At 46.0% G+C, this 19243-nt stretch overlaps 1 protein-coding gene across 2 annotated transcripts; it reads left to right on the plus strand.

The window, feature by feature from the left end:
- Positions 1–9096: 9096 nt before the first annotated feature.
- On the plus strand, positions 9097–19242 carry TMEM221 (transmembrane protein 221). 2 transcript variants are annotated; one of them, XM_089535863.1, is made up of 4 exons: positions 9097–9451; positions 10293–10367; positions 13682–13767; positions 15025–19242. In XM_089535863.1, the coding sequence occupies exons 1-4, from the start codon at positions 9117–9119 to the stop codon at positions 15543–15545; spliced, it is 1017 nt and encodes a 338-aa protein (XP_089391989.1). In that variant the 5' UTR covers positions 9097–9116; the 3' UTR covers positions 15546–19242. The 2 variants fall into 2 exon arrangements, with proteins under 2 accessions (XP_089391989.1, XP_089391990.1); XM_089535864.1 differs by lacking the exon at positions 10293–10367.
- Position 19243: the final 1 nt, after the last annotated feature.

The raw sequence follows: 19243 nt of genomic DNA on the forward strand, positions 1-19243 counted from the left end.
CAGTCCTTTCACTGGCTCCCTTGCACAAAGGATGCCCATAGTTTGTAACATCATGGCAGACCTAGGCTGCCATGACATTACAACATACAGGCATCCATTGTGCAATGGGAGCCAGTGAAGAGACACATACACCACGGCCCAGTGTGCCAATGTGCTTGGTGTGCCAATGTGGCACTGCAACATCACTGTCCCATCTGTGGACAATTCTGATCAAGCAACCATCTTAGTGGCATCATTAGGGTTGACATCACCCGGTGAGGTAATTCGTGGCGTCACCTTGCTATTGATCTTGGTGATTTTTTTAATACTTATGTTACTCGTAAATCATAATTCCCATGTATCATTGCCAACTGCAACACCCATCATCTCTAGTCAATGGCTGGAACTGCAGAGCACTGCGGTCCATCCACTGATGTTGCAAAACTGCTCAATTCAATTTTACGCACATGGAAGGCCATTTACGATGACCTGATCCCAAACAAATCACCAAATAAAAATAACAACCATTGACCTGGAACTTTACACCGAAACCAAAATCTACAATGTGCAAATTTACAGCGCTATATAAATAAAGCATAATAATAATAATAACAACAACAACCAGGTTCTCATCCTCACTGAACCACTGCAAACTAACTGGGTGGCATTGTGCCAATCTCTCTGCCACCGTCCACCATCTATACTAGTCTTTAAACATTTTTCAGGGGTACTTTAGTTCCATCTTCTTGCCAGGCAGAGGGTTAGGTTAGATAACCCTTGGGGTCCCCTGCAGCCCTTCTGTGAGTCTATTTAATGGGCACTGGACACTTCTTTGCAAAAAGGAGACTGGCACAGGTGGATCTCCCCTTCCCACTGTGGGGAAAAGCATTGCCAAGGATTCCCAAAACCTTGTTCCTTCCAGCCACTGCGAACCGCTGTTTGGCCATAGAAACCCACTGGGTGACCTTCTGTGAGCCACACACTCTCAGCCCTAGGAAAACCCATCATAGGCTCACTTTAGGGTCACCATAAGTTGGCGATGACTTGAAGGCACACAACGAAAGCACAACTATGGCGCACTGACCTAGGCCACAACCACATTTTTTAAATGTCCATTATTATTCCATAATTAAATTAAATCTTGCCCTTCCATCTCTCATCCCTCAAGATCAGGCAAAGAAACTTGTTTGCAAGGGAACCTGTGCTTCTGGGTCTTATTGGTCTCTAACCTAATTCAACCTCCAACTCCAACTCAATCCCCAAGTTCAAACCCAATTCAAACTTTCTAGGTCTCTAGCTGGTCTCTAGCCTAACTATTAATATTCGTCAGTATCAGTGTTACAAATAATATTAACTGATGAGAGAGGACATTAGGAGTCTCCTTCCCTGGAGGTCTTTAAGCAGAGGCTGGATGGCCATCTGTCAATGGGGATGCTTTGACGGAGAATTCCTGCATGGCAGAAGAAGGGGGTTGGACTGGATCAGGGTCCTTCTTGGGGTCTCTTCCAACTCTAGGATTCTATGGCATTTTCTTCAGCTGCCCCCAGATCCACCAGAAGAGATTCAACAGTTGGAGACACCGTCCAGGTTTAACACTACACCAAAGACCAGCATCTTCTAGCAGGCCTATCCAGATGGGTTTTTTAATTATGAATTTTAATATGTGTATTGAGTGTTTTTAATATGTGTCAGTTGTACATGTCCTTGTAACACTTTTACATGGGCTTTAAACTGCATTGTGTGTTTCATTTGTTGCTGTTCCCCACCTCAATCCACAGGGAGATCCAGGTAAGAAATCACTCGATGATGATGATGGTAACAATTTTATTAACTTGCTTATGTAAGAATTTGCAGGGGGGCTTAGTAGTACTGAGTCAGCAATTCCACGTTCCTCAGTGGACTAGAAATCCCAGGATTCGGTCGGACCGAAATAAAAGTGGGATCAATGTGCTATAACTGTACAATCAGGATGCACCTGATGTCACTTCTGGGAGGGAAAAAACACATCCATCCGAAACATCTACAATATTTTGTGCCCTTTTGGGTGGCCTAATAGAGGTGTTACCATAAAGCGAAACTTTATTTTGTATTTGTATAAATTATAATATTATAAATTATAATATAATTTAAAGAATGTACTCATATGAGTGCACTTTAACATAATATTATATTCCAACTATTGGTTTTATGCCTTTTAAATATATATATATATATATATATTTTAATTGTGTTTTGTATTTTTGTACTCCACCTCAAGCCTTGCGATGAGAAATAAAATGTATTATTAATTAATTAAAACGTAAAAATACAACTATTACTGTCATCACATCATAAAATTATATCCAGTTCATAACATAACAGACTTCCTTGGTTCATGCAATAATAAATGCCTTGCTTTCAATATATATATATATATATATATATATATATATATAATTTAATTAATTAAACTACCAAAACATTCCATTCAGCAAGTGGTCCACATTTTAAGCGCTTTATAAAAGAGGCTGGTTTCTTTATTATGATGGATCAACCAGAGGAGTTGCAATGCATTGCCATCAAAAAGACAAAATTCAGTCTTCCAAGAAAATATATCTATTTTTTCTCCCTTTCTCTTTCTGGACTGGAGAGGGACACCTCTGAGCATGGACAGAGTGCATTTCTCCCAGCCACCAAGTAACTTCTTCTTTTAAAAACAAACATAAAAGCAGGATGAGAGGTTTGTCTCTCACTTAGCATGCCTTATTTTCTTTTCTTCTTTTTGGACTTGAAATAAACCCTTTGCCACTCCTTCCTCTCCATTGTCTTCAGTGCTTTCCAACCCATTCATCCTTTTGCCATTCCTTTTACCTGTCTGCACACCTGTGCTCAGGTGTGTTGCTGATGCCTCTCCTTTTCGCTTTCTCCAAGCAGCTCCAGCCTTTTCAGCAACAGGAGCTCTTCCCAAGCCCCGCTGCTCTCTGGGAGTTTCTCTTTGCAAGGAGCATGGGTTTAAATGCAATAAAATAAAAAATGTGCTTTTATTATTTGCAAAACTCGTTGCAAAGCTGCCTCGCGCCAAAGACTTTCTGCCAAATGGAACGTTGGCCCAGGAGGATTTGAAGCGCGGGGCTCTTTTGCATAGCCACGCCCCTCCCCTCTTCTGATTGGCTCAGCTTTGACGGGTCATTTGCATAGCGCACCTGTGTGCGCGCCTGGAACTACAAAACCCATCATCCACCCCAAAAAAGCCTTATTGGACCAGAAAAGCAATATTCCAAGTTCAGCTCCACTGCCACTAAGGAAACTGTCTTTAAAAATGCAAATCATTAATCCCAAGGGATTGAACTCAAGGTGCATCCACACTGCAGAAATAATCCAGTTTGACACCGCTTTAACTACCATGGTTCCATCCAGAATACTGGGATTGGTAGTTTTGTGCAGCATTTAGCTTCCTCTGGGTGCAGTTTATGCTGTAGGAATAATGCAGTTTGACACTGCCTTAAATGCTGTGCCTCCATCCTATGGACCATGGGATACATAGTTTAACAAGGGCTTCAGTTTTCCTCTGCCAGAGTGCACTGGTGCCTGACAAAACTACAAATCCCAGGGTTCTGTACCATAGCAGTTCAAGGGGTGTCAAACGGCATTATTTCTACAGTAGAGATGCACCCCGAGAAACTACAGATCCCAGGGTTCTGTAGGATGGAGCTTGGCAGCTAAAGTGGTGCCAAACTGCATTATTCCTACAGGGCAGTTACACCCAGAGATGCTAAATAGTTCACAAAACTACAAATCCCAGGTCTGTGTTGGAAGGATGGAGGCATGGCAGTTAAAGTGGTGCCAAGCTGCACCATTTCTACACTTAGATGCACCTGACGAAAGCTTGTGCTACAACTTCTTTTGCACTTCTCAAAGGTGCTACACAAACCCTCTGCAGAAACCATGTTACGCAAACACAGCGTGACTCTAAAACCCACAAGGCTTGTCCCTAAAACCAAGTTTTCCAGATTTCAGGAAAGAATTTCAGGAACTATTTACACACACACAAGGTCTCAGGAGACATCTGTCAACAACAATGCGGTCTCACAAAAGTATAAATCCTAGGATTCCATAGGACAGGGCTATGGCAGTTAAAGGGGTGTCAAACTACAATAATTCTGCAGTGTATATGCAGCTGAAGACCTGTTTTGAAACCAGAAGTAATACCAGAAGTAAAAGGCTTCACCTGGGCCTAAAACACTCACCCCAGTTTTAGAAAGTTGCAAGCTTAGTGGTTTGAGCTAGGACTCTGGAGACCAGTGTTCGAATCCTGGCTCGGCCATGCAAACCCACTGAGTGACCCTGGGCAAGTCACATTCTCTCAGCCTCAGGGGATGTCAGTGGCAAACCCCCTCAGAAGAAATGTGCCAAGAAAACCCGATGCTGGGGTCACCTTAGGCCTCATTCCCACTTACAAATAAATCGGTTTGTGATCCAAATCGATGGAACGATTGGACAGCAGAGCGTGGTTCCCATACATTTGCCCCGATCACATTTTCCCCCTGTAAAATAACCCACTTGTGTTTCACGTTCACGAATGAATCGGTTCAAAATGGACCCGCTCCAGCCAGCCAAAGGGCAAATTTAAATCGGTTCCGATCCGCATCTGGTTCACGCTTGCGCTGAATCAATTTATCCCAAAAGACGCAGAGGAAAATCAGCATCAAAAAGACAAGGGTTACATGGATCAGGTGCATGGCCCCCCTCTCTCTGAATAATTTCAGCGATTTGGTTCAAGTGGGAACCAGGGTCATTTGAACCCATTCAAACCAATTTGCAATCTGGTTTAAAAGATAGTGGGAATCAAGCCTTACTAGGGTCTCCAAAAGTTGGGAATGACTTGAAGACACAGGACAACAAACGTTTGTTTATACATTTAAGGAATGTATTTAAGAAATAATTTAATAAATGTATAAATTTGCTGGAACTAATAACTGGATTTAGGTTAACAACATCAACAACAATGATGATGATTATGATGTATTACTGCTAGACACAGGGTGCCTCTACACTGCGGAAATAATGCAGTTTGACACCACTTTAACTGTCATGGCTCCATCCTACAGGAAACCCTGGGCAGGTCACACTCTCTCAGCCTCAAAGGATGGCCATGGCAACCCCTCCTCTGAAGAAACTGGCCAAGAAAGCCCCATTTTCGGTTCAGAATTGGGGACTCCATAAGGCAGAAGCAACAACAACAACAGCAACAACAAGATATTATGATCATTGTCCTTCTTATAATCCTGATTATTATAGGATTCATTTGGGTACAGGATGAATCTGGACCTTGCAATGCTGAAACATTACATTATTGCAGACGTCGTTGTTGTTGTCAAGTTGTTTGGCCTCACACACACACAAACACATACTCTCTTGGATGGATTTTTTGCATGGCTTCTAAGGATCCATCATCCTTGGAGAACCGTGTTGGGATTCCCTGGAGAAGCAACATATGTGTGTATTTACGCACCAAGGTTGGAGAGAACTGATGCAACCTCAGCCTCTGGTTGCACATGAGGAAAGATTGTGGAGACAAAGAGAGAGAAGTAAAGAGAGAGAAAAGAAGAAGGAGAAGGAAGCTCAGCACTTATTCTTTTGTCTCCATATCTTAAAGGGCCTGAACAGACAGGCCAAAATAAAGCTGCTTCGGGTCACTTTGGAGGTATGCTGTTTAAATTATGCATGCGTCCTAAGAGTCCGGAAGCCGCGCCAAAGCCATGCTACAATTCTAAGGACTGGAGCACAACTTCTGGCCTCTTAAGATGCGTGTGTCATTTAAGCAGCATATCTCCAAAGTTTCCCAAAGCAGCTCTATTTTGGCCTGTCTGTCCAGGCTCTTAGAACCATAGAATCATAAAGTTGGAAGAGACCCCAAGGGCCATCCAGTCCAACCCCATTCAGCCATGCAGGAACTCACAATCAAAGTATCCCAGACAGATGGCCATCTAGCCTCTGTTTAAAGACCTTCAAAGAAGGAGATTCCACCACTCTCTAAGGGAGTGTGAAATAGGAAGTTATTCCTCATCTTGAGCTGGAATCTCTTTTCCTGCAGCTTGCATCCATTGCTCTGGATCCCAGTCTCTGGAGCAGCAGAAATCAAGCTTGCTCCCTCCTCAATATGGCATCCCTTCAAGTATTTAAACAGGGCTATCATATCACCTCTTATTCTTCTTTTCTCCAGGCTAAACATCCCCAGATCCCTAAGTCTTTCCTCATATGACATGGCCTTCAGACCCTTCGCCATTTTGGTGGCCCTCCTCTGGACATGCTCCAGCTTCTCAACATCCTTCTTGAATTGTGGTGCCCAAAACTGGGCACAGTCTTATTCCAGGGAAGGCCTGACCAAAGCAGAATAGAGTGGCACTATTACTTCCCTTGATCTAGATACTACACTTCTATTGATGTAGCCTAGAATTGCATTGGTCTTTTTAGCTGCCACATAGCTGTGCTGACTCACGTTCAATTTGTGGTCCACTAAGACTCCCAGATCCCTTTCACATGTACGGCTGTCAAGCCAGGTGTCATCCATCCTCCATTGAAACTACCTCTGCCAAATCAGGACAGTTGGAAAGGATGTGTTTCTGATCGCACTGAACCCATCTCCACTTTGTCTCTTACCCTGGAGGAGGAGGGTTTGTGGTGAGGTGGAATCTCTTTTCCCTATTCTCTGAAGCAGCACAAAACAAGCTCCACAGTGCTGTACACTCCACACCGGAAAGCAGACATTTCCCCTTTTGAAGTGACGCACGATGTGGTTCGCATGACGAAGAAGCTGGTGGAGCGTGGAAAGCTTGCAACATGTACAATAATGTGCACTTTGGTTGGCCCAATAAAGGCATCTCTGTTTTATGGATTTTGGATGTTGTTGTACTTGGCTAAATGGCCAACCCAGCCACCTCTGGCTATGTATTCTAGATCTGAGCACTGCCATTTTTTTGGAAAGGAAACATCAAAACTATGAAATATAAAATGCTTTGGGACCGAACCCTTCCGCACCCCCTATGGGGCTTGCGAGAGCAATTAAGATTAGCAATTAAACCATTTAGGATTAGTTCATTAACACTCCTGGTTTAATTGCCTGCTGTCACCATGGAGCATCTGATGTGTCAGAAGATTTAGCAAAAGCATCCCTAGGAAAATACATCTCTCTCCTTATGGAGGACAAGTTGCCACATTGGAGAATCTCTGCCTCAGACTTATCCAAGGTCAGTAGGTTTCTATGGTCAAGGAGGATTTGAACTCAGGACTCCAGAGTCACAGTCCAACACTCAAAGTCCAACAGCATACTGGCTTTCTCTCCACTGCTCTAGAATTAAAATGGAAAGGCCTGCCTGGTGGGCTCCCTCTTGCGGTGTCTGCATGAGCCTTGCCTCATAAATCGGACTTTATTTTACCAGCTCTGTAGGCCTGGCACAGCCCACCCCTCAGATATACTAGACTACAATGGCCATCATCCTCAGCTAGCATCCCTTGGGGTGATGGGAGGTGCAATCCGAGAAATCCAGAAAAAGATCTGTTCAACAAAACTGCCAAGAAACTCACAGAACGGTTCGCAATATCTGGGTTTAGCCCTCCATAAGAGTCAGTTATCCTTCCTTCCTTCCTTCCTTCTTTCCTTCCTTCCTTCCTTCCTTCCTTCTTTTTCTCTTTCCTTCCTTCCTTTTAGATACAAACAGTGGGCACTCCAGGCCAGGTCCTGAGATCTGGCAAGCTGGCAAGTTTCTTTCCCTTTTTAGCCATTGCCCTGGCACTTATAATGTGAAATCCCAGACAGAACAACAACAACAGGCCAGAGACAAGAATGTTTTGCAAAATTAGCCTGTCTCCTGGCCGGTTTTGCCTGGGTCCTTCTGCGGCAGATGCCACACTGGTGCCACCCACACAAAGGTCAAGGCGGTGGGCATCTGCAGGCCTCCTTGCCTCGACCAGAAAGGCTGCTTCCCACACTGGCATGGAGATGTGGGCCTGGAGGGAAGCACTGAATCCACAAGGGGTGCCAAGTGGGCACCAAAGGGGATGGAGAGCAGTGTGGGGGTGTGGGGGGTGGAGGAGTGAGGACTCCTGGTCCCTCCTCCCTCCCTCCCTCCCTCCCTCTCTGCTCAGCCTGCCTCTGTCTCCAGAGCACTGCTCCTGGGCTTCGCAGGAGGCAGCAGCCAACTCCAGGCGCAGGGCAGCCGGACTCTTCTTCCTCCTCCTCCTCCTCCTCCTCCTCCTTCTCTTCCTTACTTTTCCTCTTCTACTCCTTCCTCTTATTCTTACTCCGCCTCTTCTTCCTTCCTTTCTCCTCTTCCTTTTTCTTTCCTCCTCCTCTTCTTCATCTTTCCTTTTCCTCTACCTTCTTCTCCTCTTCCTTTCTCTTCCTCCTCTTCTAACTTACTTTTCCTCTTCTTCCCCCCTCTTCTTCCTCTCCTCCTTCTCCTGCTCTTCTTCTTTCCTCTTCTTCTTCCTCCTCTTCTCCTTCCTTCCCTTTTCTCCTATTCTTTTTCCTCCTCCTCTTCTTCCTTTGCCTTCTCCTCTCCTTCCTCCTCTTCCTTTCTTCCTTCTTTCCTCCTCCTCTTCTTCCTTCCCCTTCTCCTCTCCTTCCTCCTCTTCCTTCCTTCCTTCTTTCCTCCTCCTCTTCTTCCTTCCCCTTCTCTCCTTCCTCCCCCTCCTTCCTTCCTTCCTTCTTTCTTCCTTCCTTCTTTCCTCCTCCTCTTCTTCCTTCCCCTTCTCCTCCCCTTCCTTCCTTCTTTCCTCCTCCTCCTCTTCTTCCTTCCTTCTTTCCTCCTCCTCTTTTTCCTTCCCCTTCCCCTTCCCCCTCTCCTCTCCTCTCCTTCCTTCCTTCCTTCTTTCCTCCTCCTCTTCTTCCTTCCCCTTCTCCTCTCCTCTCCTTCCTCCCCTTCCTCCTCCCTCCCTCCCTCCCTCCCTCCCTCCCTCCCTCCTTCCCTCCCTCCTTCCTTCCTTCCTTCTTTCCTCCTCCTCCTCTTCTTCCTTCCTTCTTCCCCTTCCTTCCTTCTTTCCTCCTCCTCTTCTTCTTCCTTCCCCTTCTCCTCTCCTCTCCTCTCCTCTCCTCTCCTCTCCTCTCCTCTCCTCTCCTCTCCTCTCCTTCCTCCTCTCCTCCCTCCCTCCTTCCCCCGATGGGCTCTTCCCTTCCTCCTGCTTGCTCTGCTGCTTATGGGCCCCGGGTGCTGGGGGCCCTGGGGCTGCTGGGCTGGGCCTCGGGGCTGCTGGCGCTGCTGGCCTCGCTGCTGCTCTTCCAGCTCCAGGCCGCCGGGGCCCGGGCGGCACCAGCAGCAGCAGCAGCAGCAGCGGCGGCATCGGGGGGCTGGCTGCCGGAGGGCCCTCGGGGGCTGCTGCTGGCTGCCTCGGCGGCGCTGGCCTCCCTCTGCCTGGTGCTCAGCCTGGCCGGCCTCCTGCTCAGCCTCCTCCACTCCTACTGCGCCGCAGAGCGATGCCAGCCAGCCCCGGACAGGTGGGTCTGGACGGAGGAGGAGGAGGAGGAGGAGGAGGAGGAGGAGGAGGGCCAGGCCAGGCAGAGGCAGCAGCAGCCCCCCGGAGCTGGGAGGGGGGCGAGGGAGGCTTAGGGTCTGCACTGGGCCCAAGGCTGAAGGAGCTCCCTCCTGAACAGGGGGGATCGGGGGGGGGGAGATTTGGGGTCAGCCCTGGGACTGGGGCCTCAGGTGACAGTCTGCAGGTGGGCAATGGGGCAGGAGGGGTGGCTGAGATTTAGGGCCTGAGCTGGGCACTTCAAGGCTGGTCCATTCAGGTGGTAGTCCCCAATTTGAAGGAGTCTCATAGAGTTACCTCTGACAGCTGGGCAACAGGTGGGTGAGAGTTGGGGTCTGCATTGGGCACTTGGAGGCTAGTCCATTTGGTTCGAGCAGTAGTCCGAAGTTTAAAGGAGTTCTCCTAGGGGCAGATCCTCCCCCCGAGAGGTGTCTGATGGGGTGAGAGCCATGGGGAGGGTGTGATCTGGAGGCTAGTCCAAAGTTTAAAGGAGGTATCACAGGGTTATTCCCAACAGCAGGTGGGAAACAGGACAGGTAAGTGGGTGGGTGAGAGCTGGGGGTCTGCGCTGGGCACTTTGTGGCTAATCCATTCAGTTCGGGTAGTAGTCCGAAGTTTAAAGGAAGTCTGATAGGGTGCGGATCCTTCCGCTAAAGTCCATGGAGGCAAGGAAATCCTTCTCACTGTGGGCCCAAAGTACATCCGTCTCAGTTTATTCATCTTGGCTTTTAGGGTTAGAAATGGGAAATACAATGGCATGGACAATCCTAAATCTAGCATTTAATGATATCTCTTTATCCTTCAAGATCTTGTCTAGTTCCAAGCCTTAGTCTTCTGGTTTCTTCACTGCAGATTCCAGCTTTGCTTATGACTGAGCCAAGGTATAGAAAACCTTTTCTTATTTCAGTCTCTTCATCATTGGCTTTAAAGGGAGCCAGGTCTAAAATGTTGCTTGGTTAAGCCATAACAATAATTTGGCTCAGGCACATTTTATCTGCACCTGGAGCAGCACTTTGGTCAAGCTAAAGGCTCTTGCTTTCCTTTTAAAACCAAGCGATCTCTAAATACTCTGCATCCCAGCAGAGATAGCTCCATGCAGTGGATGCTGGGAGCTGTAGTCCAGAAAAACAACACATTTCCAAGCTCTAAGGAAAGATTTCCCTTGATTTTCTATTAACCAGGACAGAGGAATGGAACTTCACTGCGCCAGGGCAGTCTACCTTGGATACACACTCTCTATTTTGTGCCTTTTGGTTGGCCGATGAAAGGTTTCGTGGATTTTGGATGCTGTCGTACTTTGCTATATGGACAACATTGCTGAATATAGTGGCTTAGCTGGATTTTCATAATGCTCCTAGTTGAACCAAAACGGAGGAAGATGGGAAATTCAGTGATTTCTGGAAGAAAATGGAGAAGTGGGGGATGGATTTTCTGACCATAACAAAAGTGGATTCCTTTGGGGGCCGTGACCATTAATGACGACACACAACTCTAAATGTAGAGGTTAATCTTTGCAAGCGTTGTCCTTGCTTTTTTTCATCACATGTGCTGCTCTTTTCTCTGCATCATTAACCAAAGCCCCTTCCTTCTCTTTCATCCTAAACCAGAGAACACCCGTTTTACATGCATTAGCACGACTCATTCACACATGCCAAACCAAAGGTCAGTGTTCATAGGGACCGGCGCACGACTGACCTCTAAGCAGCTGGAAATCGTAGTCAGGAGGACGAGAGTCCTTTCCGCCAAACTCTGATGGATTTTAGACCAGTCGCTGCTATTATTGGTTTTTCCGGCTTTCCTCTTTTAAATCAGTTAATCCCCACAAAGTTGAGCCTTTCAGTTTCCTTTACAGCCTACCTCGCAGGGTTGTTATGAGGATGAAAAGGAAAGAGGCGGAGAGCTGTGTAAAGTCACCTTCAGCTCGCTTGGGATGAAAAAGCGGGATTGTTAATGGAAATATTGAAACCACAGCGTCATAGATATTAAAGTTGGAAGACACCCCAAGGGTCATCTCCAGCTACAGCATCCCCAGCGGGAAGCAGCCTCTTTCGGAAGGCATCCAGAGAAGGAGACCCCACCACTTCTCTTGGCCGTGGGTTCGATTCCCCAGCTGCTTATATCCTTCCTAAAATAAGGTCCCAGAGCGAGTTACTCCAAAGGAGGCCTGACTAATGCAGAATATAGTGGGACTAGGACTTCACTGGTCTTGGGAACTACAGTTCTCTTAGCGCAAACTAAAATATTATCTGCCTTTTTTGTTGCAGCACCACACTGCTGGCTCATGTACAATTTAGGATCAACCATAATCCCAGGGTCCTTTTCATATGTACTGCTGCTAAGACAAGTATTCCCCATCCTATACTTTGCATTTCCTTTTTGTGGCCAAAATGTAGAATTTTGCATTGGCCTCCATTGCGTCTAATTCTATTAGTTTCAGCCGTTTTCCAGCTTACCAAGGTCTTTCCGAATTCTGTTCCTATCCTCCAATATGTTAATCCCATCTCCTAGTTTTGTATCATCCGCAAAGGTAGCTAATGCTTTTACACACATCCAGTTATGAGGACTCTTTATTCATATATTTAAGTTACATCCCACCTTCCTTCCAGTAGGAGACAATACACATAAATAGAAACTAGAACATTAGATTTGTCGGAAGGGAAATTTTGTACTTCTTCTTCTTCTTCTTCTTCTTCTTCTTCTTCTTCTTCTTCTTCTTCTTCTTTTGAAATAGTGGGATTTAGTGGTTTGAATGTTGCATCCACACTGCAGAAAATAATCCAGTTTGACTCCACTTTAACTCCCATGGCTCAACGCTATGCAATCCTGGGTTCTGTAGTTTGTGGTGGCACCAACAGAGGCTGCATCCGCACTGCAGAAATAATCCAGTTTGATATCACTTTAACTGCCATGTGTCAATGCAAAGTCTGCAAATGCAAAGAGGCTGCATCCACACTGCAGAAATAATCCATTTTGATACCACTTTAACTGCCAGGTGTAGATGCAAAGTCCTGGGATTTGAGTTTGTTGTGGCACCAGAGCTCTCTGACCGAGAAGGCTAACGTCTCACAAAACTAGACTTCGGAAAATTCCATTGCAGTGAGCGAGGGCATATAAAGTGGTGTCAAACTGTATTATTTCTGCAGTGTGAACGCAGCCTAGGAGTCTGGGAGAACGTGGTTTGAATCTCCACTCAAGCATGGAAACCCATTTAGTGATTTTGGGCAGGCCACACTCTCAACCTCAAAGGAAGTAAAGGGTAAACCTCCCCGGAAGAAAACCTTTTATTGTAAGAGCAGGATGGCCTGTTACAGACAGCCAAAATAAAGCTGCTTCAAGTCACAGTGGAGGTATGGTGTTTCAATGATGCATGCGTCCTAAGAGTCCAGAAGCCACACCAAAGCCACGCTCCAGGAGCGTGGCTTTGGTGTGGCTTCTGGACTCTTAGGATGCATGCATCATTGAAACACCATACCTCCACTGTGACTTAAAACAGCTTTATTTTGGCTGTCTGTAACAGGCTGATGAGATCCCAAAGTCCACCTTAGTGTCCACAATGAATGAGATAGCTATCCAAGCTCTGTTTAAAACCCTCCAGTGAAGGAGAAGCCACTGCTTCTTCTTCAAAAAAGGGTAACCATTCCTTAGCTATAAAATCCCACAAAACACTGATACCTTTAATCGGCTGAACAGAAATGCACAAAAGACACGATGCAAGCTTTCGAAGCTCCACTGGCTTCTTCATCAGGCAAAGGGGTTAAGAATCTTACAGGAGAGACAGAAAAATGATAAAATGACGTTCTGTTTCGAATACAACACCAGCATTTTTAACAATCCAAGATTGTGTTTTGAGGTTCCTCAACCACAGTGAATAGAGCTCTTTCTCAAAACTTGGGGTAGGTTCTTTGCCAAGACTACAACCCCCAGAATACCCCAGTAATCATAGGATTCTGGGGGTGATAGTCCTAAACAGTAACTTTCTCAACCTGTGCAAATCTGCCCCATTAACTCAGCCTCTCCAGTCCCTTGCCTCTTTGGTCTTCTCTGTTTGGGGTCTCAAGGTCTGACTGTAAACTGCTTGGGGCAGAAACCTGCTAGCTTTACATCAAACATTACACCAGGAGCGAGAAGTGCAAAGATGGTGCTGTGTGAATAAGAGGAAATGAGTAATCACAGTCTTTTTTCTTTGGGTTCACAGCAGCGACTGGTTCCTCCTAGACAGCCGGAAAGTGCGCCACGTTGCTGTCGGTCTGTTTTGCTGTGGAATCTCGGTCTACCTGGCAGGTAAGTGGGCCTATTTCCACCACCTCTCAACCATCTTTAGGGGTAGCTCATGCTTGCCCTCTGTTCAAAAATGATGCCTCCGTTCATGTCATCATTATTATTATGCATCACCTTATAATTTTAATAAATGTACAGTGGGCCCTTGGTATCCGCTGGGGTTTGGTTCCAGGATCCCCCATGGATACCAAAACCCGTGGATCCTCAGGTCCCATTATATAAAGGGATATTATTATTATTATTATTATTATTATTATTATTACAGTGGATCCTTGGTATCCACTGGAGTTTGGTTCCTGGACCCTTCGTTGATACCAAAATCCATGGATACTGACATCCCATTATATACAATGGGGTATTACTACTACAACTACAGTGAACCCTTGGTATCCACTGGTGTTTGATTCCAGGACACTTTGTGTATACCAAAATCTGCGGCTGGTCAAGTCCCATTAAATACAATGGCATAGTATAATAGTGTCCCTTACCTGTATATATGGGCATTATCAAGCTGTGGATGTTTGAATCTGTGGATAAAAAATCCATAGATATAGAGGGCTGACTGTACTCTTTCTTGTTGTTTTTGTGTGCCTCCAATTTGCTTCTGTCTTATGGCGCCCTAAAGCAAGCCTATCACAGGGTTTTCTTGGCAAGATTTGTTCAGAAGGGTTTTGCCTTTGCCTTCCTCTCTCAGGCTGAAAGAGTGTAGCTTGCTCACAGTCACCCAATAGGTTTCCATGGTCGAGCAGGGATTCGAACCCTGGTCTCCAGAGGCATAGTTCAACCCTTGAACCACTACACCAGCCAGGGTTTTCTCTACAGTCTTTACTATCCCTATTTGTGAAGTGGTATGCAAAAAGAAATCAAAACAAAATAGAAAACAGCGCTGAAACCGATAAGATTCAGCACTGCCAAATGCAAAAATTCTGCATTGAAACCACAAAACCCAAATGCACAAGTATAGGATGATGGATACTTCGCTTAGCAGTGGTAGATGTGAAAAGGACCCTGGGTTTGTTGATCATAAACTAGAGATGAGCCAGTAGTGTGATGCTGCAGCGAAGGTGGCAAATAATATTTGGGCCTGCATTAACAGAACCATAGTTTCCAAGACAAGGGATGTTTCCACAATATATTGTGTGGGAGTTCTGTATTCAGTTCTCTTCATTTTAAGGACAATCCAGAAAAGGAGGATACAGAAAAGTTGGAGTTTAGAAAATGTGGCTATTTAAAACTTTGCTTCTCTTGATTGCCTTGCAGCACTCTCCATGTACATACTGGTGTTGTTTGAGATCGCAACGGGAATCACCAGTGCCTGCATCCTATCCTCAGGCATCGTTGTCCTGATCCTGACCATCGTCCATGTGCTCATCCGAGCTTCCAGAGCGGCCCGGCGTGGCCAAGGAGAGCTTTCGCACACTCTCTACGAAAATGACTCAGCCCGCAGCGGCGAAACATCCGTTGCGCATCTCAACAATGCCAAGAATGTGGTCTCCCCCAGGCCCCGGCCGGAGATCCACCGGGAGTTTTCATACCCGCCGTACGTGGAGCAGAAGTCCCACCTGACCACCCCAGCAAGCAGCAATGTCACCTCCTCTGGGAGCGCCGATCCGATACCAGAGAAGGATTGCTACGCCGTTCCACGGATGCACCGGACGCTCTCGGCAGAATCGGCCCTGCTGCAAATCCAAGGGAAGCCCTGGAATGGCGTCACGCAGGAAATGAAGAACGTCCTCTCTAGGAAACCGGCCGGCTCTGGGAAAGATTCAACCTTGGTGTAAAAAGTCCAGAGTAAGGAGTGCATCACCTTCATAGTAATGAGAGAGAGGTAACTGAGTCCAACCCCTCCTCAATGTAGGGATTCCAGATAGAGCGTCATCAGGAAGGAGCTGTCTAGACTCTTTTGGAAGACATCCAGAGAAGAAGATCTCACCACATCTCCAGGTCATGGATCCCATTGCCCAACACCACCTACCATCAAGATATCCCTTCTAAGGTTCAATTGAAATCTACCTTCCTGTAACTTAAAACCATTAGACCTGGTTCTACATTCTGAGGCAGCAGAGAACAAACCTGCCCCCTTTTCTCTGGAACATCCCTCGAAGTCTTTAAAAAAATCAGATCCCATCTCAACAAGCCCAGCTCCTTCAACCTTTCCTTGTATCTGCTGTTCTCCATCTCTTTTATCATCCTGGTTGACCTTCTCTGAACCAGCTCCAGCTTCTTAAAATGAGATGCCCAGAACTGAACATAAGACTCCAGATGAGGCCTAGCTAGTTCAGAAAATAGGGGGACTATGACTTTCCTTGACTTGGAAACTATGGTTTGAGGTATTGAAGGAGGACCACCAGGACAACGCCTGGTCTTCGTTTCACCAGGATAGAGCTGTCAGAGGTTTATGAAGTTGCCTGCCTGGTGGTGTGGTTTGAGTGTTGGACTAGGTCTTGGTCATGTAGACCCACTGGGGGAACCTGAGCAAGTCACACTCTCTCAGTCTCAGAGGACTGTAATGGCAAATCCCCTCTGGAGAAGCTTGCCAAGAAAACCCCATGACAGGGTTGCCTTAAATCTGAAATGACTTGGAAGGCACACAACCACAACAACGGCCCTTTTGAAGCTCCACAGTTGAGAATGTTCTATGATCTGCACATAGCTGTGTGGAAATGGCTACCACAAAGCTAGGGTGAGGGCTGCTCCTTAGCAAACTACAATGTTTGTAGAATAGGTGTTAATAGTAGCTAGTGTTGTGGATAGGTGACAATGGACTAGTTGCTCCCACTCTCTCCCAAACATACCTACTCCACAGGGATGTTGCTGTTGGAGTGAAAAGGAGAGTCATGTACACCATGGGGAGCTCATTGTACAGAAGGTGAGGTATGAGTGTAAGAAATTAAATACTGTATTAAATAAACATGTATGGAGTCTCCAGGCTCAGAAGCACTCTACCACTGAATATTGGTTGCTTCCACTCTTGCCTTCTAGTTCTGCAAGGAACTTGGGGCATCTAGTTGGCCATTGTTTGGGGGGGGGGGAAGGATGGTGCACTAGATACATCTTAGGTCCAGTCTAGCAGGGTTCCTAAGATATAGCAAAAAGGGGTTTGCTCCAAAATGCCCGCTATGGAGTGTGGAGGGCATTTCCACCATCTTTGGAGGCCCCATAGGGTTGAGCAAGATTTTTCAAAACCTTCTCACCCAAAATGTTCTCTAGAGGCTGGGTGGTGGTGGCATTTTTGCCTCATTTTGCAGGGGCCCTGGGTCAATTCAGGACTAGGAATAGGACTGCCAGATCTCAGGGGCTGATGCCGAGTCTCCAGTGTTTGTGGATCATCTCCAGGCAGGAGACAAGGGTGCAAATCCTCCAGGTTTTTTGAGGAGGTCTCAGTTCTGGGAAAGGGCTCGCTGTAAACCTTCCAGCTCAGCTAGGAGGCTTCATTAGTTTGTTGCTGCAATGTAGAAAGAGTCTGTATATTTACTTAGGAGTCATGCAGAAGCTGTTTGTTTTAGCACAACTATACGAATAATCTTACTCACGCATTCCGGGTTTGTTGTTCACACTATGGAACCACATCTCTGCAACTTCTGTTGCTCACACATGCCAGCCCTCAAATAAAGATGGAGTTGATGATGTGAATGTTTTCAAAGCACGTTCAAGACATGCAGAAGTTTATCCCGGGTCTATTCGCATCGGTTATTCATACAGCCGAGAATGTGATCCTTTTAGAAAAACTCAGGAAGAAGCTGACATTGATTATCCTGGGTTAAGTGGGGTTTTTGGCATCCCTCCTTCAAAAAAACTTAAATCGGATGCATTTGAAATGCACGTGAACAACAAAGATTCAATCCAGATTATTTCCACTGTCTGACTAACCCTTTAGTTAATTTCCTAGTTGTCATAATGCCAGGGCTCACCCTCTGCTCTGCATTCACCTTCTGGTTAGAAGCAGTAGGCTAGGTTCCCTGTTCCTATTTTCTTCTTAAGTGAGAAAGAATCATCCCGTCATTTCACCTTGATCTAGGATCATCACCTTTAGCTAAGATTTCTGTCTTCATTTCCAAACAGGAATATGTGTATGCGTGTGTTTGAATGATAAACTCTGGGCGACGCTGGTTGGTACGTAACACGCAATGCTCAATGGGACCACTATCCCTAGTTAGGTCTCAGCTTTTGGCCTAGAAACATCAGTGCCTGGGAAGATCCTGAATTGTGAAACCGACAGAGGAGAAGCCTTTTCTGGATCTGGAAGTGATTCCTAATCATGTCCTCTTCTAGAAAAGGCTTCCCCTAGATTTGTAATGGAGTAGTGATTTGAGCATTGGACTAGGAGACCAGGATTCAAATTTCTGCTGAGCCATGGAAGTCACACTCTCTCACCTTCAGTGCACAGCAATGGCAAATCCCTGCTGAAGAAACTTGCCAAGAAAACCACCAAGCCTGGTCACCAAGGTCACCATAAGTTGGAGACAACTTGAAGGCACAGAACAACAACAACAACAGCCTACAATGGCCCCAAAACACAGTAAAACTGCCCCCATGGCCAAAAAATTGATATGTTATTATTATTATTTTGACAAGAGTGGGTGCAGCAAGTTAGTGCAGCCCTCCAAGATTTCCCAAGGGTTCTTCCTGCTCTTTCTTAGTTGCCCACCCCTGAACAAAATGGATCAAAAATGAAAATTTGGAAGCAATTCTGTCTATTCCTCCCTGCCTGCCACCTGCCATGAAAAGGAAATTACACACACATATGCGCGCACACACACACTATATCTTCACACACCAGAAAAACCATTGCTTGCAGGAGTTATGCAAACTACTCTGGAAACAGACTGGACTGTTTTTCATTTAAAGAAAGGCTGGATAAGCTTAGCAGGAATCTTTTCGCATCCAGAGATTAGACTGGATCCAGTTGGGATGAGTGGAAACCTGGTTCTGCATACAGAACCCCTTCCTGGATATTTCTATAGCCCCTTGCCCCTGTACTGCCCTGTTTCTGCCTCCTGCAAAAGTAAGTTACTTCTGCTGGAAGCATATAGGAGCAGTGATTCAATTTCTAAGGCTGCATCTGCACTGCAGAATTAATCCAGTTTGACACTGCTTTAATTACCATGGCTCAATGCTATGGAATTCTGGGATTTGGGAGATATTTTAGCTTTCGCTGCCAACAAGCTGCGGTGCCACAACAAATTGGTCCATGGTAGTTAAAGCAGTGTCAAACTGCATTAATTCTGCAGTACAGATGTAGCCCTAATTGGCCGCAGCTTTGCCCCATGCTGTTAAACCTCAAAAATTACCCATTTTTCAAAATGAGATATAGACTTGTTCCTCCTCCATCCCCGTTTTTGGCAGTCTGTTTGGCCCCCACAAACAGAAAATTGGTTTCCAAGCCAAACACAGTTGCCCAGCCTTGGACTAGATGAGGCTTGGAAGTCTTACAACACAAAGGTAGAAACATTTGGCAGAAACCATGTTTTCACTGTCA

The sequence above is a fragment of the Sceloporus occidentalis genome, unplaced genomic scaffold, assembly GCF_023333645.1.
Source record: "Sceloporus occidentalis isolate IW3139 unplaced genomic scaffold, rSceOcc1.0.p SCAF_8, whole genome shotgun sequence".
In the NCBI taxonomy this organism is placed as follows: domain Eukaryota; kingdom Metazoa; phylum Chordata; class Lepidosauria; order Squamata; family Phrynosomatidae; genus Sceloporus; species Sceloporus occidentalis.

Coding starts and splice junctions, on each gene's coding strand:
- TMEM221 (XM_089535863.1), top strand. CDS start 9,117: ATGGGCTCTTCCCTTCCTCCTGCTTGCTCTGCTGCTTATGGGCCCCGG. Junction 9,452..10,292: donor TGCCAGCCAGCCCCGGACAG/GTGGGTCTGGAC, acceptor TTATCCTTCAAG/ATCTTGTCTAGTTCCAAGCC. Junction 13,768..15,024: donor AATCTCGGTCTACCTGGCAG/GTAAGTGGGCCT, acceptor ATTGCCTTGCAG/CACTCTCCATGTACATACTG.